Source organism: Betta splendens, chromosome 14, assembly GCF_900634795.4.
Source record: "Betta splendens chromosome 14, fBetSpl5.4, whole genome shotgun sequence".
Taxonomy (NCBI): domain Eukaryota; kingdom Metazoa; phylum Chordata; class Actinopteri; order Anabantiformes; family Osphronemidae; genus Betta; species Betta splendens.
In genome coordinates this window covers 8,005,146-8,023,710 of record NC_040894.2, presented here as the reverse complement: position 1 = coordinate 8,023,710, position 18,565 = coordinate 8,005,146, and the positions used below count along the sequence as shown (strand labels likewise).

At 45.1% G+C, this 18,565-nt stretch overlaps 1 protein-coding gene across 1 annotated transcript in view; it reads left to right on the top strand.

Annotated features, from left to right (window-relative positions):
• Nucleotides 1–4,509: 4,509 nt before the first annotated feature.
• The window catches only part of ephb4a (eph receptor B4a), a 29,041-nt gene continuing 14,985 nt past the window's right edge, over nt 4,510–18,565 (top strand). Inside the window, exon 1 of the mRNA XM_029172785.3 lies at nt 4,510–5,402. Coding sequence (XP_029028618.1) covers nt 5,324–5,402 — 79 coding nt within the window. The 5' untranslated portion in view covers nt 4,510–5,323. The remainder of the gene's footprint in view (nt 5,403–18,565) is intronic.

Sequence of the window (18,565 nt, the reverse complement as noted above, 5' to 3'; positions counted from 1 at the left end):
CGATGGACTCATTGGCCTGTTTTGTTTTTCTCACACTTGTCTATGTGTCCATGAGTTGACGCCTCACAGTTCTTCTGACGGCTGCAAAAATAGTCCCTGTGCGACCAGGGGAGGGCAGTCATTCTCCATTTTCAGCTACTTATACTGTACAAGCTCCTCTCAGCTGCATATGCAAATACTTGGTTCATATTTACTAGTCGCTCCCACACCTCCCTGTGTCTCATCAGGGGAACCATTTTCTCTTTGGGAAAGCACACAATGAGAATCTGTTTATTGGACAGTATGTTATGCCACTGTGTGTGTGTGTGTGTGTGTGTGTGTGTGTGTGTGTGTGTGTGTGTGTGTGTGTGTGTGTGTGTGTGTGTGTGTGTGTGTGTGTGTGCGTGTATGATGAGCCCAGTCTCCCAGTGCTTGCCTCCAGCTTATAGTGTATTTGTATCATCTGCTGCTGATTCAAATTAAAACAAACTAGATCCAGCTCTCAAAAACACAACATGTGAAGCAGACGCACAACATCCATATTTCCTCGCATATTCCTATGAAGTGTGAGTTTGGTTTTCTGCACAGGTAAAGCAACCTTTGATTCTGACTGATTTGTTTAGGGTTAGTTTGCCAATTTAAATGTGTTGTGTGTCCTATAATTAAATCATTGAAGTTTTCACGGCACCACTAACACCGAGCTCAGACTGTGGATTATCCTCCTTAGAGCCGTGTAAAGGAAAATGGCAGCTGTGTAATGTAAGTGAAGCGATTTACAATGAGTAATATTCAATCATTTCTTAATTTTCACAGTGTTCAGGATCATGTGAGGTTATTCCTCCCCGCAATTAATAGGTTCAGCTCTGCTCTGGGCTGAGTGATATGAAGGGCGACACAGGCGAACGAGGAGATCCAAAGGTCAAAAGCAGGATTTTGATGTGGAACTGTCAAGCTCTTGCAGTCAGGTTGCTCCCATCCACATGTTTCTGTCAGCCATTAACACGTGTGCCTGCTCTGTACGCACTCACTCACAAGCTGGTGGGAGAATGCACAGTTGGATCCTGATGCGAAACAGATGCAGGGTTATTGGGGGAAAATTGCCAAAGTAATGTGGTTTCCTCAAAATTAGATCTTGAAATTTCCCCTCTGATTAAGTGACTGACTCACTGGATAAACTCTTCTTAATTATTAAAGTGATTCATCTTTTGATAATCTGAAAACCCTGTGTGTCGCAGATGCACGCACAATCCACAGCAAGTGTTCTGGTTTCCTGCCAGTTGTTTTAAAATGAGGAGTAGCGCTCACGAATGGAATAATTAAACCAAGCCAGCGATTGAGTCGAATTTCGGTCCAAACTCAGATAAATAAGGAAGCAGAGTAGAAGGAGACGTGATTTGAGAAGCTCAAAGCTGAGGCTGCAGCCCAACACACATCACACGCGTCAGTGCCATGTTATCACGTCATCCAAGCATCAGCCAACACGGAAACGGTCCTTTAAGTCCATTACACATTCCAGATGTTGAGTGTAGAGGTACTTGAGTGGGTCCAGTACAATCACAGCTTCCCTCTCGGACCATTGCATGTATTTATGAGCTGGGTGTGAGTGTTGCACTGTGCACCAAGATAATCAAGGATGATAATGCAGCCGCCTTGGTTTTTGTCTAGGAGTTTCAAAAACTCTGACAGGTTGTGTTAGTCATAGATTTTAACAAGACATTTAAATTCCTCCAGCAAACACTTTAGCTTCGAACATGAGGTTGTCAGCCTCACTTGTTACTACCTGCATCACCGTGCGACACCTGCAGCCTGGATCATTTCCATGTTGGTTTAATTATTAATTTCAGCCCGTTGCATGGCCTACTCCCAGATTCTTTGCCCCCCCCCACCTTTGTCGCTCACTCATCCATGGGGGCCCCAGATGGCAGCTATCAGACTGTTTGTGGGTGACAACTGAAGTTCTGTACTCTTGTGTTTATACAGACCCAGATGTCATCATTGCGGCCGCTTTGGTGTTCCTTCTTGTCCACATACGTATCTAATGAGCTGCACGACAGTCAGATGATTCACTGAAGCACAGGTCGGCTTCACGAGGTGTGGTGCAGGAAAGATGCTACTTTAAGCTGCCTGAAAAATACTGGGAGATAATAGAGCAAGACAAACGCTTTAACTACTGTCAACCCTGCCAGAAGAAGTTGCTATACTGCAATTACTGTATATGTGAATCAGAAGCAATAAAGCACTGAAATCAATTTTAATGCAGATTTGACAGCAATGTAACCGAATGACAGCAATGTTAAGATGGAGTGTACAAATGTAATCTGGGCCAAGACAATGAGGCCATGCTTTTCCTTTTCACTGTGAATAATCATTTAAGCCGCTCATGGCTGGAACCTATGACATGCAATAGGTCCATTACTGATGTAGTATGTTAAAAACACATGGGCATCGCCTTCCGCTGCTTTCATGTCTAGTTCCTCTGCTAGGGAGGCCCACCCGGACCAGCCAGACCAACGCAAGGTGTGTCTTCTTACAGGTTTTTCCACATGTTTTATAATGAAAAATGAGCATCTCAAGTGTCTGATGATACAGCCCCTCAAGAACACACACACACAATGTGAACAAAAGAGCTGACAAATAGGTGTGTTTCTCTCCATTGTTGAGTTTTCTGCATTAAGAGAGCAGTAAAAAGAACCGGACCTCCAAAGGATTTTTAGTCATTTTGTTTGTTTCTCAATAACTTTCTGTTGAAATTCCCAGTGCTGCTTGTCAGTGCTGGGTTTGAAAGCCATATTAAAGCTTATGGAGGAGACTTTTATGTACTGTAAACAGCAAACACGACAGCTTTGGTCAGTTGATCCCCCCTAAGCGTTGTCCTTATGCGTGTTGAATTCCTTATGTAACAGCAATGTGAGCAAAAGAATAAACAAAAGACATTTGATACAGAAACAAGGTGAGAGCAGCACCTCCTTTGATTCATAATATAATATTGTTCATCATCATGTTGCTTATTCCAGGATGTGTTTGTGGTGGATATGAGTGTGACCTACCTATTCTGCATTACAGAAAAAGAAACCTAACAAGTTGAACCCACAGAAGGAGAAACAGCGCTCTCGCCTTGGCAAATTTAAACACTGCTCTGGCCTTGTTAGTGAGCTCGAATTGCTAATGTCTTATTTACATTTTGTCATTTAGACCTAAAATTTGCATTTCCTCTTATTTATGCTGCTGTCTTCTCCAGATCTTCTTCAGAAAGTGATTCCATTCAGCTCCCCTCGAGAAAAAAACGTCCATTAATTAAATAAGAAAATAGGCTGTGCTGCAACACTGATGTAATGAATCTGCAATGTTATGGCCCTCATTAAAATTTACTGTCTTCAGAAAGGATTAGTTCCAGCAAGAAAAGCACAATTTAGAAAACATACAAGTTTCAAAAACGAACAGCGAAAGGACATAGATGCATGAGACATACTGTTCTTTAATATTGTTATGAAGTATTTTTATTCATAAGATCCAAAACATCTTCCTCGAACCTCAGATGGAGATCACTCTTTATGTAGAAGACAAGTTATCAGCTCGGTCCATGACGGCTCTAACCCTTCAGTGGTGCAGCTCCCTGCCAGTGATTCGTCCCAAATGTGAAGCTGTTAAATGTTACAGACCTTCAGTCACATTTTGTAAAAGCTGCATTTGATTATGGTCAGTATGAGGAATGAGCTCACATTCCAAATGCCTGTACATTCAACCAACACTAACACACTCAACTCAAGCCATCTGCACGTTTCAATTACAGGACAGTAAACTCAAACAGCGTGTCAGCGTTTGTATAGAACACTGACTTGATGACCGGCTTGATTGTAATTTTCGTTTCGTGACAGAGAATAATCGCAATGACACCGGAAGCTGCGCGAGGTTGTTGTCAAAATAAAAGCATCGATCGACCCTGCCTTTGACGTGCCTCTTGGAAAGAAATAGGACATTTCCATGTTAAAACCCATCTGGCTTGAAAACAAACAATCAAAGCCAAGAGAACCGGGCACAGTGTACGTGGCTTTGCCTGCAGTGCTATTAATGAAAGCGCAAAGACACAGGTGTGTCCCACTGGAGCGCGTGTAGACAGCTACAAGGCTGTGATAAATGGCCTGGCACTGCTTGGGTTAGGACATATTACATCTGCTGCTCGCCATGAACAAGCACATGGGCTGAAATATGCTAATGGGAAACAACATGAAGCCTTTTGTTAGAAGAGAGACCATGCAGGCGGGGCTGTATTATGTGTATGTATGTGTTACATGTTACACATGTAACGCTAAGTATGTTATATTAATTTAATTGTTGATGAATATATATGTTCCATGCAATATCAATTTTTCATTTTGGGTCATTTTAAATACCTTAGGGTCCATCTTGTGTTTTACTTTTACAGTGTTTTTGTAGGGCTTTTAGTCTCTTGGTGGGTTTTATTTTGTAGGCGCTTCTCGGAAATCGCGTATCTTATCGCGTTTTCTTCACTCCGCTGTTATGGAAACGGGGGGGTGGGCGGTGCTTGTTGATGCCGTTCGTCGCGGGGTCTGATGCGGTTGTGAAGTGGTCGGTGACCAGCTCAGCGGACGGAGGCGACTCAACCATCCACTTCAGCCCATAACTTCTAACTGGCGCCGTGCGCCCGGGTCCTCGCGCATCTCCGGAGAGCAAGGCGGACATTTTCCCTCAGCTTCTGCGGATTTAGTCTGTGTGACGAGGCCAGACTAGACCTGTCGCGCCACATCCAAACAGTCTGGAAAACACCCCGTGGCGGAGCGCACGTGAACGTGGCCGGGAGGCGCGCGGTCATGCGGCGTGCGTTTGCGTGTGACGGGCGCGCGGTGAGGTGACCTGGATGCGGATTCAGCCCGCTCGCGCGTCGCGCCGGAGCGGTGTGGGGGGGGGCAGAGAAGACCCGGGGAAGAGACCCACGAAGCGCCTCTGTGGAGCCGAGGCTTCGCGTCTGCGTCCCCGAGAAGACGTTTCTGAGGCGGGAGAGGAGCCGCAGCCGCGCCGCCGCGTTCCGCCCACACTTTCCCCACAACACAAAGTTGGACAGCGAGGGGGAAGTTTTCCAGCCTGTCGCAACCGCACTCGCCGTGTAATGAGGCGCGTCCGCCCGCTTCACATTAACCACTCACAACCGCGCTCGGCGTAAGTGATTCTCCTCCTGCAGCGTGTTGGAGGCTCTCTGAGCTGATGACCGCTTTGAACGCGCACTGGTCTGCGGTCAGTGGGGTCCAGAGCCGAGCTGCACGTGCCGCTTGATTAATTCAAGGCAGAACGCGAGTCCGGTTATTTCTTCCCGTTCCATATAACAGCCATGGAGCTGGCGTCCTGGAGCAGCGTCCTGCTGGGCTGCGTCTTTCTGCACTGGGCTTTCCTGGCGTCTGCAGAGGAAGGTGAGTCCCGCTTGTCTGCTGCCTGTGCTTGTTGTCCGTAGCTCCCTTTGCATGTAATAATGTAGGATGCATCGTACAGTACAGCGCAGGAGCCAAGAGAGAATCATCAAGTATCACGGCAGGATATGACTGCAGCCCCCCAAATTAAAAATGCTGTATGATCCCAATATGGTGGGCACGTCAGTGAGAAGATGTTCAGATGTTCAGAAAATGCTTCAGGCAGCAGATTATTTAATTTATTTCTAATGAGTTTCCCACAATGTTGCCAAAGGAATACCAGTAAATATTGGTTTAACCCTTCGAAGGCTGCCCGTCTCTGAGACCCAGTCAGTGTGAGTTTTCACTTTCAAGTCATCAAAAGGTTCCTAAGCTGTTTCCAGGGGGACACTTAACCAGCTTACCTTCAAATCAATGGCGCCTTTTAGAAGCTTTCAGCCAGAGGAACAACAGCAGCTACCACTTTGTATCAAATATGTAATCTGGGTCATTCATTTACATTAGTATCTGCCACTGGTTTGACACCGTGTGCAAATGAAAGCCCAGGAGGAGTAAACAAGGCGGAAGTTATCTGTCACAGTCTTAAAAGCAAATGATGATGGCAACTTTTTCTGCTTTTACAAGTGAGTGTGTGTCTCCGTCTTCAGCATCAACATGTCTGGATAATTCACTTCCTGCAGGGGTGGAAGACACTATTTCAGTGCGTAGTGTTTATTTCACATCTCGGCGCCTCTGTCTCTGTTTTGACTTTAGTTGGGAAGTTTAGCAGTAGAAAATAATTAAATTTTACAATAGAAAATGCTACAGACACACTTTTTTAGTCAAACCCCAGAAAATTGTGTACTGACGTCATAAGGCTGTGGTCGTGAGGATCAAAGAATGGTGTGTAAATGCTGCTGGGGCCCTGAAATGGTCTTTATTTGCCTGTGGTTGTGTTTGTGTAAAGGACCAGTCCGTCTCCATCGGCTTCTTCTGTTTGTAGCTTAAACACAGCTGCTATCTTTAACGTTCCTTCCTTTTGGCAGCATGTTTTCGCTGCGTGTTCCCCACAGTGGTCACACGTGCAGTATGAACATGCAGCTTAGTGCATTTTTTTGTGCAACGGGTGTTTTGAAAGTGCAAAATCTTTGCCATTTGAAAAAAAACAAAACACAACAAAAAAAAAACAGTGACCACCAAAGTCATTCCGATCAATAGCTGTTGTAAACAGGAACACAATGAACTTGCATGATTTCACAATCTCAGTGGCCGGAACGCAGCTCTGTCATCAGCCTCTGGTTCGAGGCTGGACGCCGTGTATCCGCTGCTTTTCTTCTTCGGAGGCGGCCTCTCTTCCACCCTGCACAAACACACGGGTGCAGGGAACGTGACATCACCCATGGTTTTCTTCAGGGTGTTCTCCTGTCGTTAAGTTACCGCAGCTACCGAGAGTCGGAATTGTTGCGGGAGGAACGCTGTTGACTTTGGATCCTGGGGAGAGTGGGATTTTCCCGGACACTTAACTCGAGCCCACGCTTTCTGGAACCCGGGGGTCGGTCCTCGTCCAGCTGCGGCTGCAGGTTTCGCAGCTGTCGCACATCCAAAAGGAGAAAGTGAACTCCTTCAGCCCACAGATCTGTGTGTGGGAAGCAGTGGCCAGTTGGTTTTTCCTGGCAGCATCGCTAAATGCGTCCCCTTTAGAAAATCCCTTAAAATAGTCTCAATTGGCTTGGCAGTGTGTTTTTTTTCCCCCACTGGTGTTTACAAGATTCGTTCCGAACAGGTGCCCAGCAGACACGTTATGGAGAAGCAGAATGTAGCTGAGGGGTCGTAGAGCCTCGTCGACCGGCGCCAGCACATCTGCGTCTCACCAAGTGGGAGCAAGATGTCAGGGTTCTGTGTGTGTGTGTGTGTGTGTGTGTGTGTGTGTGTGTGTGTGTGTGTGTGTGTGTGTGTGTGTGTGTGTGTGTGTGTGTGTGTTTGGGGGGTAATGGCCCGCTATTCTGTCAGCACACTGTGGATCGTCCTCCTCCTTGTTCTCAGTCTAGTAGGGAATTCTGTAATGATCTGATGGGAGGGCAGATGAAGCTCACAGCTGCCAAATCTCCCCTCCTTTTTCCCAACCAAACGATAAATGATGCACTTACACACACCACTTGCTCGTTCGGCGCGTGCGTCTCTCTCCCGTCTGTCTGCCATGAAGATTAAAACACAGACCTCTTGATCAGATAATTACTTTGGGTGGAAATTAATAACAAGCTTTGGGTAGAAATTAGCAACAAGGATTCACAGAAACAAACACACAAACGTGTTCTGCATATAAAATATATCCTGTACAGGAAAATAGAACAGTGGCCTGAAATTGAAAAGCTTTTTTATCTAGTATTAATAATTCGCACTAATGTCGCCTGCTATGATTTAACAACATATTCTAACTTTATGAATGTCAGCTATTAAGGCTCCCTGTCCTCCTGCACACACTCAACCCATAAAGTACTCACTGTGTTTTCCTCCCTGCCTCCTGATGCTTGCACTTACAGGTTCTGTCTCTCTAACGATGGAGACAGTTCAGATCCACAGCCTTAATGACATTTGTGCTGTCGTCGGTGAGATTTTAAAACATTTTGCCAGACACCAAGGATACAGGGACACATTCTGACATTTGACATGCTTTCTGTCTCGTGTCATAAGGCTGTTCCACTACTGGATCACCTGTGTGATTACCAGAGGTGTAACTGTCATACAGTCCAGATTTATTATTATTTTAAACACATTTTCAGACAAACTGCTAATGAAGATGCTAATTAATTCACTTTTTCGTCCAATCACTGATAATGACTTCATTAATTATTTTGAATAAACAACAGTTGGTGTTAATGCTTCATTTGGATGGGAGAAGGTGACACATTGAGATGGAGAACTTACAGTAGAGCAGCATCCATCGAATCACAAGTAAAAATAAAATGACATGGAAACATGGAAATGTGGCATTTAAGTGTGTTCATGTATTAATTAGGGGAAGGTTACAGTCTCCTCATCGCTTCCGTCCCCCTGGTGCAACAGAAGCACAAGGGGAAAAAAGTCACATAAGTAGTTTTTAATTAACTTGTCCTTATTGTCTAATTGCGCTTTGTGTTTTGTGTTTCCTCTCCTCGACTCTTTCTCCCACTCCAGCTTTTCCGCTCATATCTCTGCACAAAAAAATGCCCAGAAAAACACCATGTCTGGAATGCACCGCGAGGCTCTGGTTACACGCGTCCGTGTAACTTGACCGCAGGTCAGTCGTGGTGGAGAAATAGCTGGGATTCTCAACATGATGTGCGATTGTCTTTTGAACTTCGCAGTGCATCTTCCCCAAAAGTGTTTATTTTTGGCAGGGAATCTTGTCCTTCGATCTCCGCGCATCCATCTTCCTCTCCGATGGCAGCGGGGAGTGTTATGGGTTGCACTATAGTACACTGCAGCCTTGGACGGCTTGGACGTTGCACACTGACGGCGCATTTTAGCTTCTGCTAATGGAAAGACCAGCGTCGTCCTGCGCCCTGCAAAACTCCACAAGCTGCTCCGTGCTACTCCCTCGCAAACCACAGCAACCCCCACACGAAAGGAGTGACATTAACATCTTTTTGTTTGACAGCTTCCATGCAGCCACCGTGCGGAACAATGAGCTCACGCGGCTACAAGTAGACGGACCAGGAGCAAAGTGGGAGTAATGAGATTCATAAATTTCCCATTTCCATTAGAGCTACGCGATTTAAAGCATATTATGAAAAAAACACTCCAGCGATCTGTAATCCTTCATGAAAGCTGATGTATTGTTGCCAGAGTTGCCGCGATCACGAGATTATGGTGCCGTGGTGTTGACTGATGGTGGTGGGGTGGAAGCAGCTGGGCCTCGCACATCTGTGTCCTGCACCAGTTGCTCATAACTAGCTAAACGAGACCCGAAAGTCTGTTATTGTGGAAGTGGAAGCAGCCTGGGCTCGTATTTATGTTTTCTGCAGGGAAGTAGATCACTTGTAGGTGAAAGGCAGAACTGGGATCAGCTCTGAGACTCCCGAAAGGGTGGATGTGCTCACATTTTGTACACAGCCTGTCTTCTGTTTACTCGTTCACCCCGGATTGGTTTATAGCATATTAGTATGATGAATAGCATAATGCTTAACAATCTAAACTAAAACTCCCTAAGTCTCGAACACAGAAAGGATGTTTTTATCTACGAGGCCTCACTCGAGCCTCAATCCCCTGTTTCACAGACATGTAGCCTTTTCTTTTGCTACTCTTTCCACGTCCTCTGTCTCCTTGATGTTTGACTGCTGCTATGCTGTTTCTCTTGCTGACTGTCTCCCCTGCCGTGGAAATGTGGATTGGTTCCCAGAAATCCTTTTAAACGGAACCGATTTTTATAAGAAAGGGATTTGCATTTAAAGCAACCTCCCCCCTCTCTGAAAGGCTGGAGCCCATCATTCTCAGCACCTCAGCCTGATGATTAGCTTCCTCAAGAGTTAAACAGGCATCCGAGTGTCACAAGTACTCTCAGCCCTGTCTCTCACCCCCACTCGGAGGAGGATGCGTACGGCAGACGGGAACGGCAGGTGGATGGTGGTTGGGCTCTGCGAGAGGATGCACCCCCGGCCCATGCATCGGCGTCAGACATTCACTTTTGGAGAGACCGTCTGTCCTCCACCCACACGCCGCTCTCCGAGAGTGGGGCACAATGGGGACAGGCTGCAGTGGAGAGGGAATGAGGCCACAGCCTATCAGCTATAAGCACCAAGGAGAATGGCACTTTTAGAGGGGGGGGGGGGTTCTTTGAAGTGAGTCAAGGGGAGATTGGGAGAGCGGCATGAGTCAACGAAATAAGAAAGAGCAAGTGCAGAGAGGGCGAGGAAGGTGCGAGTATGCGCACGTCCGCCCGCTGCATAATGATGCTACACACCTGGGGCCAGACGCTATTGGAGATATGAGCGATAGGCTGAATATGTGATTAGAATAAAGGGATTAAAAAGGCCTTTAATTAGGAGACAACAATAGAGAAGGAGCTGCTTATCTCAGGTCCATCGTTCCCATTTATCTGCCAGACTAATCACGGCTGTTATTTGAGGCGTAGTGAGCCTTGTGTCGAACGCAAAGTCTTTTGTGAAGCATTTCCACATGCCATTGTTGTCTTGTGATGTGTTGTTTCGTCTTTGCTTTTTTGTCACTGGATGTGGAAATAGAATCAAATCTTGAAGGGGGCGGGGGCGCGAGGCCGGCTGAACGCGGGCTGATTAAATAAAGCAACCTTGATGCGAGAAAACATGTGCGCTGGAAGCGTGCGCCGCCGGTGGAGTTGGATTCGGTTTGAGTCTGGGATGTTCCAACCAACACCCCCCCCTGCTCACGCCGGCTGACCTACATCTTTCGCTGGGCGTGCTGGTTTCGGGGCTAAAGCGCGATCCTCCGGGTTTGACACCTGCGTGTGCACGTGCGTCTCCCAGGACCCGCCTTCCAGACGCTGCCTTTGAGACTCTGCCTTTGCTTTGCTGCAGGAGGCACGTCGTGACAGGTCTCATATTCAGCCTATCGGCGCTGAGCTCCAACCAGGAGCCACGCTCCATAATGCAGTCAGAGCAGAATGAAACACCTCTTTCCTGCCAGCGGAGCATCCTACTCCCCTGTATCCACTTATATATTAGTACTGCTTTTAATGGGCAGTGATGCTGGCTATGTTTAACCCTGTCCAGTCATTGTATTTTTAAATCCCGTCCATTTTTGCGGGTTTGTAAACTACTGAATGCACCCCCTGCTGAAAAGATAATATGGCTTCCAGGAGAAGCCAAATAGTCTCTTTGTGCTCTAACAAATGGCTTCACGGTCGAAGACGAGCCTTTTTCTCTCCGACGTACGTTGGTCAGTGCCGCACAGACACACGAGCGCCAGGTTTGAGCGACTGATAAAAAGAATTATCTTTTGGTGTGTTTGTTGTTGGTTATGTTTGGAAAAAGGAAGGGAAAAAAAGTCTGACGTGTCAGAGTTAAAGAGAAAATTCTCGAACGGAGTCTGTTCTCTTGTATCCCGACTTAGATGTGTCAATCCTTAGATGGTTTATTTAGCTGGAGTCTGCACTGTTAGCTTCAAGCTGTCCACCTCCCACAGCAGATTAGTCACTGCAAAGCCGTGTGTGTGTGTGTGTGTGTGTGTGTGTGTGTGTGTGTGTGTGTGTGTGTGTGTGTGTGTGTGTGTGTGTGTGTGTGTGTGTGTGTGTGTGTGTGTGTGTGTGTGTGTGTGTGTGTGTGTGTGTGTGTGTGTGTGTGTGTGTGCGCGCGCCAAGATTTCCCTATGACCAAATGAATTGTAGATTCTGCTCTAGTAAAGGCTTTGATAGAAACTCTGTTTTATGTACAGCAGTAGACGTTTTTGGGCTCAGTTCATTAGATAAATCACAGCGGTGGAAGCAGCAATGTGGATTTTTCATCATGCTAGATTTCAAAGATGATGGGTCACCTGGTGTAAGTTGTTGACATGCTTCACCAAAATCTGCTTCATTTTGCTACTACTATACTGTTGTATAACACAAAATTGTAGCTATTGTAAAATTATTGGAGTTATATTATTTCCTGAGAATTAATCAGTATTTATTTCATGGCCAAATATTCTGGTTAAGTCATAGAAAGTCAGGGCTAACAGGAGGGTGGGAGTGTTTCCTGCTGGTTAAGAAGATCATCCCAGGTTCAGCACCGTAGGAGCCTGAGTGAAGGACTGAGCCCCACCTCCGGCCTCCCTGACAACAGAATAAATATCCTCTGTAAAGACAGAGGAAGGACTTGGAAGCAAGCGCACAACTTTCCCGTCTTGCACTGATTGCACATAACTCACTTGCGGTATGAACAATCATCTGCCTTTAAGGCTCCTATTACTGAGATAAGTTTAACTTTAGGCTCCTTGATTTGTGGAGAGCTGCATCCACCACTGTGCAATGATAAAGTAGCTTCCAGGTGTTGATCACATCAGTGTTTGCATTTGGTTGATGCTGATCTTGCTGCTGGGGTAAAACAACACACACGTAATAACATCCTTCTATCGTAGCTACGAGTAAGGAGTCCTTTCAAGATCATAGATACTATTTTCATTTTACGAAATATGTGTGATATTTGTTAGTGTGAGTTTACTGCACAATTGGATCAAAGCATCCAAAGCACGAGTCTGATGTCTTCTAGTACAACACACTAATGATAAATCGGTGACCAAAGGCTTATTTTCAAATTAAAATAACTAGTTTGACCTCCAGTTTTAGTTGACTCTTGTCTTTTTAAAAGGCTCCAGGTTGTCGTGTGTGACCGGATCAAACAGAGTGAAACGTTTTATTGAAGGTATGTGGCACAGAAGTGTACTGTTTTACACTGTTTAATGAGGCTCTGGTCTTTAAGTCGTGAGGCTTTTCTGCATTTCAAGCATAAAATATAATACTTCCAAAGACAGGACCGTCTTTGTTTGCATCCAATAAATAATGTCTTAATTCTTTAGTGTCCCTTTGTACAGGTTAATGACTAATGAGTCTAGCTACACTAATCAATATACAGACGTAGCAACAGACCCTATGAAGGTGGACCAGTGGTTGGGAAACTTTAAATTTCTTTGTATTTTTAGATTTGTTTGGTTTAGTTGAAGCATGTGGCTTTCTGGTAATTGTGATCTGACACAGGGAAATAAAGGTTAAGAAATAGCAAATAACAAAGAGAGAAAAGGAGCAACTGTGAGCATCTTGAAGTTTGTTTTTCATAGCAGAAGTTATTGATTTTATTCGCCCCAAAATTAGAAACGCCTGAAACATCATCTCGTTCCAGCGTCTCAAATGTGAGGATCTGATTTTTTATTTTGTCAAGCTGAATAATAAATGAGGGATCCTTTGGTTTAGATTTCAGTTGTTTTGACATTTTGAAAAAGTTACTTGGTGCCATAAGAAATGAATATGGCAAGTATTGCTTTTTTTTTTTTTTTACATTTGATGAATAAAAACATTATCTGATGTTCAAGAGAAACAAGTTCCATCCCTGACTGCTCGCTTTGATAAATTAGACTTCTAGTTAAAGTGCAAATGATAAATGTGATAGTTTATGTGAAACCTAGTAGTTACACAACTACAACTACTGGCTAATTTAGGATTCACCTCATTATGTTTGTATATTTTCCATTTTAAAGGTGGTAGTTTGTGGAGTATGTGAAAAATGCTGCACATCCTTCCCAAATGAATGATTCTTTAAACAAAGCGCCTTTTGAATTGTTCATTCCCTCCCTTATAGGATTCTGTGTCTGGGAGCCACCAGGGAGCTGGTGCAGCCTGCAACAGTGTTCTCAAGGAGCCTTTCACTTGTTCGTGGAATCGGGTTATTTTGGAGTCGGGCTTGAGAAAACAGTGCCCATAATTAGGAGTAGCAGGAGGTGAATGCACCAAGTTTTGGATCAATATTCCAGAACAGTAGGAATGTGATGAAAGGCAAAGCAAGTTAATTGATGGCCCTGTGTGAGCGACACGTGTTAAACGTCTGATGCTCTTTAATGTGTCTGAGAGGAAAAGCAGGAAAAAGAGGTGATGTTTTTATAATGAGTCAAATGTTAATATTCTGTGTCAGTCCGTTGTTAGTTGGCTCCTAGTCAGTATGCGCAGCCAACACCTTTTATTGTATCACTCTAATGCACCGCCAGACAGTCATAAAAGCCACCTTTCACTAGATAATGTTCACTCTCGGTCAAGAGCCGTCTCTTTGGAAGTATTTCTGAGTTCACGGATACGTGGGTTCTGCTGGTCTCGGGCAGAGAAGGAAAAAATCTATTTGAGTCCAGGATGCACGGATGCTGCTCTGCAGTTGACACTGCAGGTCAGAACTCATTACTCGTAGGCGACGACATGAAGAGAGGCAGAAGCAAGTCTCATATCCTCTTAACCTCGACCCCTTTTCATACAAAGGTCCAAAGTTTTCTAGCTTTTGTGATTGAAGTAAAGATTCTCTTTGTGCTGTGTGACAGTTTTCCTTTCACTTGACCACTGTTCATTAAAAAGATGCGTCAGCCGACACCAAGGAGAAGCGCTCAGATTTACAAGGGGAAACAATGAGAGTTAAAAAGGCGATTTTCCCAGAGATCAAAGCATGTAACAACTAGAAATACTAACACTCATTATTAAAGGAAGGGCAATCACTTGGCTTCTTACTCATGCTCTCCAGAGTGAAACCTGAGAACTGCCTACTGGGGGAAACACTTCCTCAGCTATGATCCATGTAATGAGTCTGTCCAGTGAATCTCTCATGGCCACGTAAACTTAAGCCCAAACATTCCGAGGTCAGGTATCAGAGACCTGCTCTTAATCCGCCGTGCTTTGGGTCGGTCCGCTGGATCCTCTGTGGCAGCGTCGCTCTAAACTATGAAGCTCTCTCCCTAACTGGGTCACATCCTGCTCTGGGACAGAGGCCGTCCACAACACTTATTCATATGCGTCCCTGCAGACGGGAGAGAAAAGAAGTGTCGAACATTAACACCTTTTCTTCATCCCACCTTTGCTCCTTTCATCTCGCCGCTCCATCGCAAATACTTAAAGTAGCCGAGCTCACCCACACGTGTCACAGGAGGCCTTTGTTATGCAGTAGACGAGCATTTCAGCGGTTTCCCGTTCGGCTGCCGGTGCATGTGAATGATGTGCATGTTGGCGACCGGCCTGCACCGGGGCAGGAGACGGGAAGGGGACAGAAACAGCAGGAAGCTGAGGTCTAACCCCAGTAGACACAACTCTGTCAGAAACACACAATGTGTGCATGCACGCGCACACACACACACACACACACACGCACTGTGCCTAGCTTTTTAAACATCCATGTTCACGTGCACACGCGGCCTCACTAAAAACAACACTTGCAGATCTTCTGCAAAGTCCTTTATTGGAATGTGCCAAGAAGCAAAACACACTTAACCACGTTTTATCGGCTGTAATCCATCAAACTAATGTTAATACGGACAGCCTCATTAATATCAGCAGTTAACCATGTGTGAATATTGGCACCACTTGGAAACATCTGCTTTCGTTAAAACTGGGAGACAGTTTCACTTTCCTGCCAGTGGTTGGAGAAGTTAGAGGAAACATCTGTACTGTTCTATAAATGTGACCGTATGACCTGAAGCTGGTTAGTTTAACTAAGCATTAGTGGACAGTTGTTCAGCTAACCTCTTCTCACATTGGAGTCATGCCAACTATTTCAATATGAAGCTTAAGCTCTAAAGGAAACGTGACAGAATTCAGTGAACATCTGGTTTTGCTTTAATCCTCATCACAGGACGAACCGTCAGATTATGAATGAAAGAAGCTCCAAACTAACTTATCTCGTACATATCGAAAGTCCCCTGAGATATAATATGTTCTCAGCCTGTGACGGCTTCATGTTATCTTACATACACACTCAGAGCAGATAAACTAATGAGAAGTACTGTAATATTTTTCACACTAAATCCCACGTTTCCCAGCTCTCCTCCATCTTAACGTCGTCTTTTTCATTATCTCTGTTCTTCCCCCATGTCTCTCCATTCCTCTAGGTGTATGGGGGTAAACGCTGCTTCTTTCATTAAAATGATGGCTAATTGTAGCCGAAGCAAGGCAAATGTTCTTAGGCCTGTAATTTTCCTATCACGCTACCCAGCCACAGAGAAAGTGGAAAATAGGGAGGGAGAGGGCATGGAGTGGAGAAATTAACACAAAAGTGGCGTTCTGTGGGAAAAAAATAAAAAGAGAGAAAGGGATCGAGATGAAATGGATTCTGCTCTTGAATTTGAGGGTCAGTTATCTAAAACCTGACGAGAGCTGTATGGAAAAGGAGGGTGTAATATTTGCCGTATAGTCGTCTTTTGTCAAAAAATACAGGGTCAGGTTTAACATTTCAAAGGAGAACTGCATATGACACCCGCCATTGTTATCTGCTTTTCAGACAGAAAACTTAATACCTTTCCCTCTGCTGTGTCTTTCTGACAGGATGAAAATAAAATTATACCTACAAGACCATACAAAGTTACTTCTTACATGCTGCCAATTTCAAACCTGTCTCTGTAAACCAATTTAAAACATAATTGCATTTCCAAGGCTCGGTCGGAGTCATCTCGCCGGTGCCTGCATCGGTTTAGACTTCTCAAGTGTCTCCCGATGTGGACAATTGTACTGTAATTATTGTACAGTTGTTTGTTTTGCTTGTTAAATATGTCCAGATGACGAAGTTTCATTGTTTCTGCATTTTTCTAGCACACTGAGCAATTTTCTGGCAGTGGGTGGTCGCCACTGTCCAAAGAATGCAGGGGAAACGCCGGCTTCCTCCAACTGGGCTTTAGTCTAAATCTACTCCAGTGAAAGGCAAGGCCGTGCATGTACATAATAGAAACACTCACGCTCATGCATCCTGTCTCATAAACCTTAATGATAGAGCAGCGATAAACAGTGATTACTCGGCCCAGGGTGGGCGGGGGGTTGTGTTTTTTACTTAAATCACCATATGAAACAGAGGCAGGTGTGCACATGAAAGGTGGAGAACGGCCGGTCTCAGGAGTAAAGGAAGGTGTATTTTTAAATTATGCCAGTGTGAACTAAGGGTAGGTTTAATACGGAGAAAGCTGCGGCCTGAACTTTGCCACCCAATTATCCTCCTGATCCGCCTCTCTCCTCTTTTTTTTTTTTTATTTCTCTGCTCTCTGCAGACTTTCCCCTCCATCTCCTTATCGCCTCGGATCGCTGTTGTGAAGCTGCCGGGCTTCTGTAGTTTTGAGGTGGAGGAGGATAAGGAGCGTGTTTGTGTTTCTTCACGGGCGAGCGCGGACGGACGTTGAAATTAGAAAAGACGGGAACTGAGCACTCACAGTTGCTGATTAAAGCCGATGGCCGACCTTTGGCACATGCTGACGCTTCCATTCACCGGCCACCAAAATAAATAAAGAATAATTCGTCCTCCTGTTTCAATATTTAGCAGCTGGTTTACTGTACGCTACATGTTTCTGCTGTCCACAGTCTGTCCTGATTAAACCACGTTCCACAGTATCTTCTCTTTAATCGGTTATTAAATACCCATCAGGGTTGTTCAGCAGTGTCGCCTGTTGTTGGATATCTGTGATTGTTGGATATCTGTTATCTGTGAAACGTTCTGTGTGTGTGTGTGTGTGTGTGTGTGTGTGTGTGTGTGTGTGTGTGTGTGTGTGTGTGTGTGTGTGTGTGTGTGTGTGTGTGTGTGTGTGTGTGTGTGTGTGTGTGGGCTGGTAAGTGGTAAATGCGATCGCCTCTCACTTCTGCACAGGATCACAGAGATTAGTACCTGTAGGCGTCACAGTTATTTTGGTGAAATACTACTAAGAGTTGGTGTTGAACAGTTTGCTGCGCACAATGCATTCATAGCGCACAAGGAGCCCCTGAGCGCCCGCGTGGCATCACGGTGCTGCGTGTAGCCTCACATCCTGTGCACAACCTCGGCTCCAACCTTCCAGGGATCATCATTAAACAGCCAATAAAAGGAATTCAGTCCCCAGAAATACAACGTGAGGTCATTCGTGATGAATTTGGGTCGCGCATGTCGTACTGATAATAGGTAATTTTGTGAGATGGGGGTCAGAAAATAATGATTTTTTTGTGTTTGTAGTGTGTTGATTAGTCACTTAATCTCTGACAGTGTCAGAAACCTGTGTGGAAACATCTAATCAGCTCAAGGTGATGCGCTCAAGTAGTTTGTTTATTATTATTATTAAAATTTTTAAATGTGGTGGAAAAAGAAACTTTCAAAATTAGGCAAATAATAAAACCTAGGAAATGCAGGCTCAGATCAAGTGTTGGTCTGCAGCCTGAATTAGTGGGGTTATGGGAGCCTGGGTTTACTGTCAGACCTTATATTGGGAGCCTAATTCAACAAAGCATCTTAATAACCCCAATATTAAAGTCAGACTCTAACCCCCGTTTCCTCCAGCATCCCTTTTCATGCAAGTGCTCTCCTAGATCATGGCGCACAGGAGAGACGCATTAAATCCTGTTTATTGGCAAAACAGAGCTCGACCCACTGCAGGAAACACGAAGCCGTCCTGTGACAGAAACCTCGTCCCATCAGGACAAATACGAGTCACAATCCGACAGAGACCATCTGCTCGGAGGGGGAGAAAGATGTTCTCGCCCCTAACTGTCCTCCAAGTTACATCCAGTT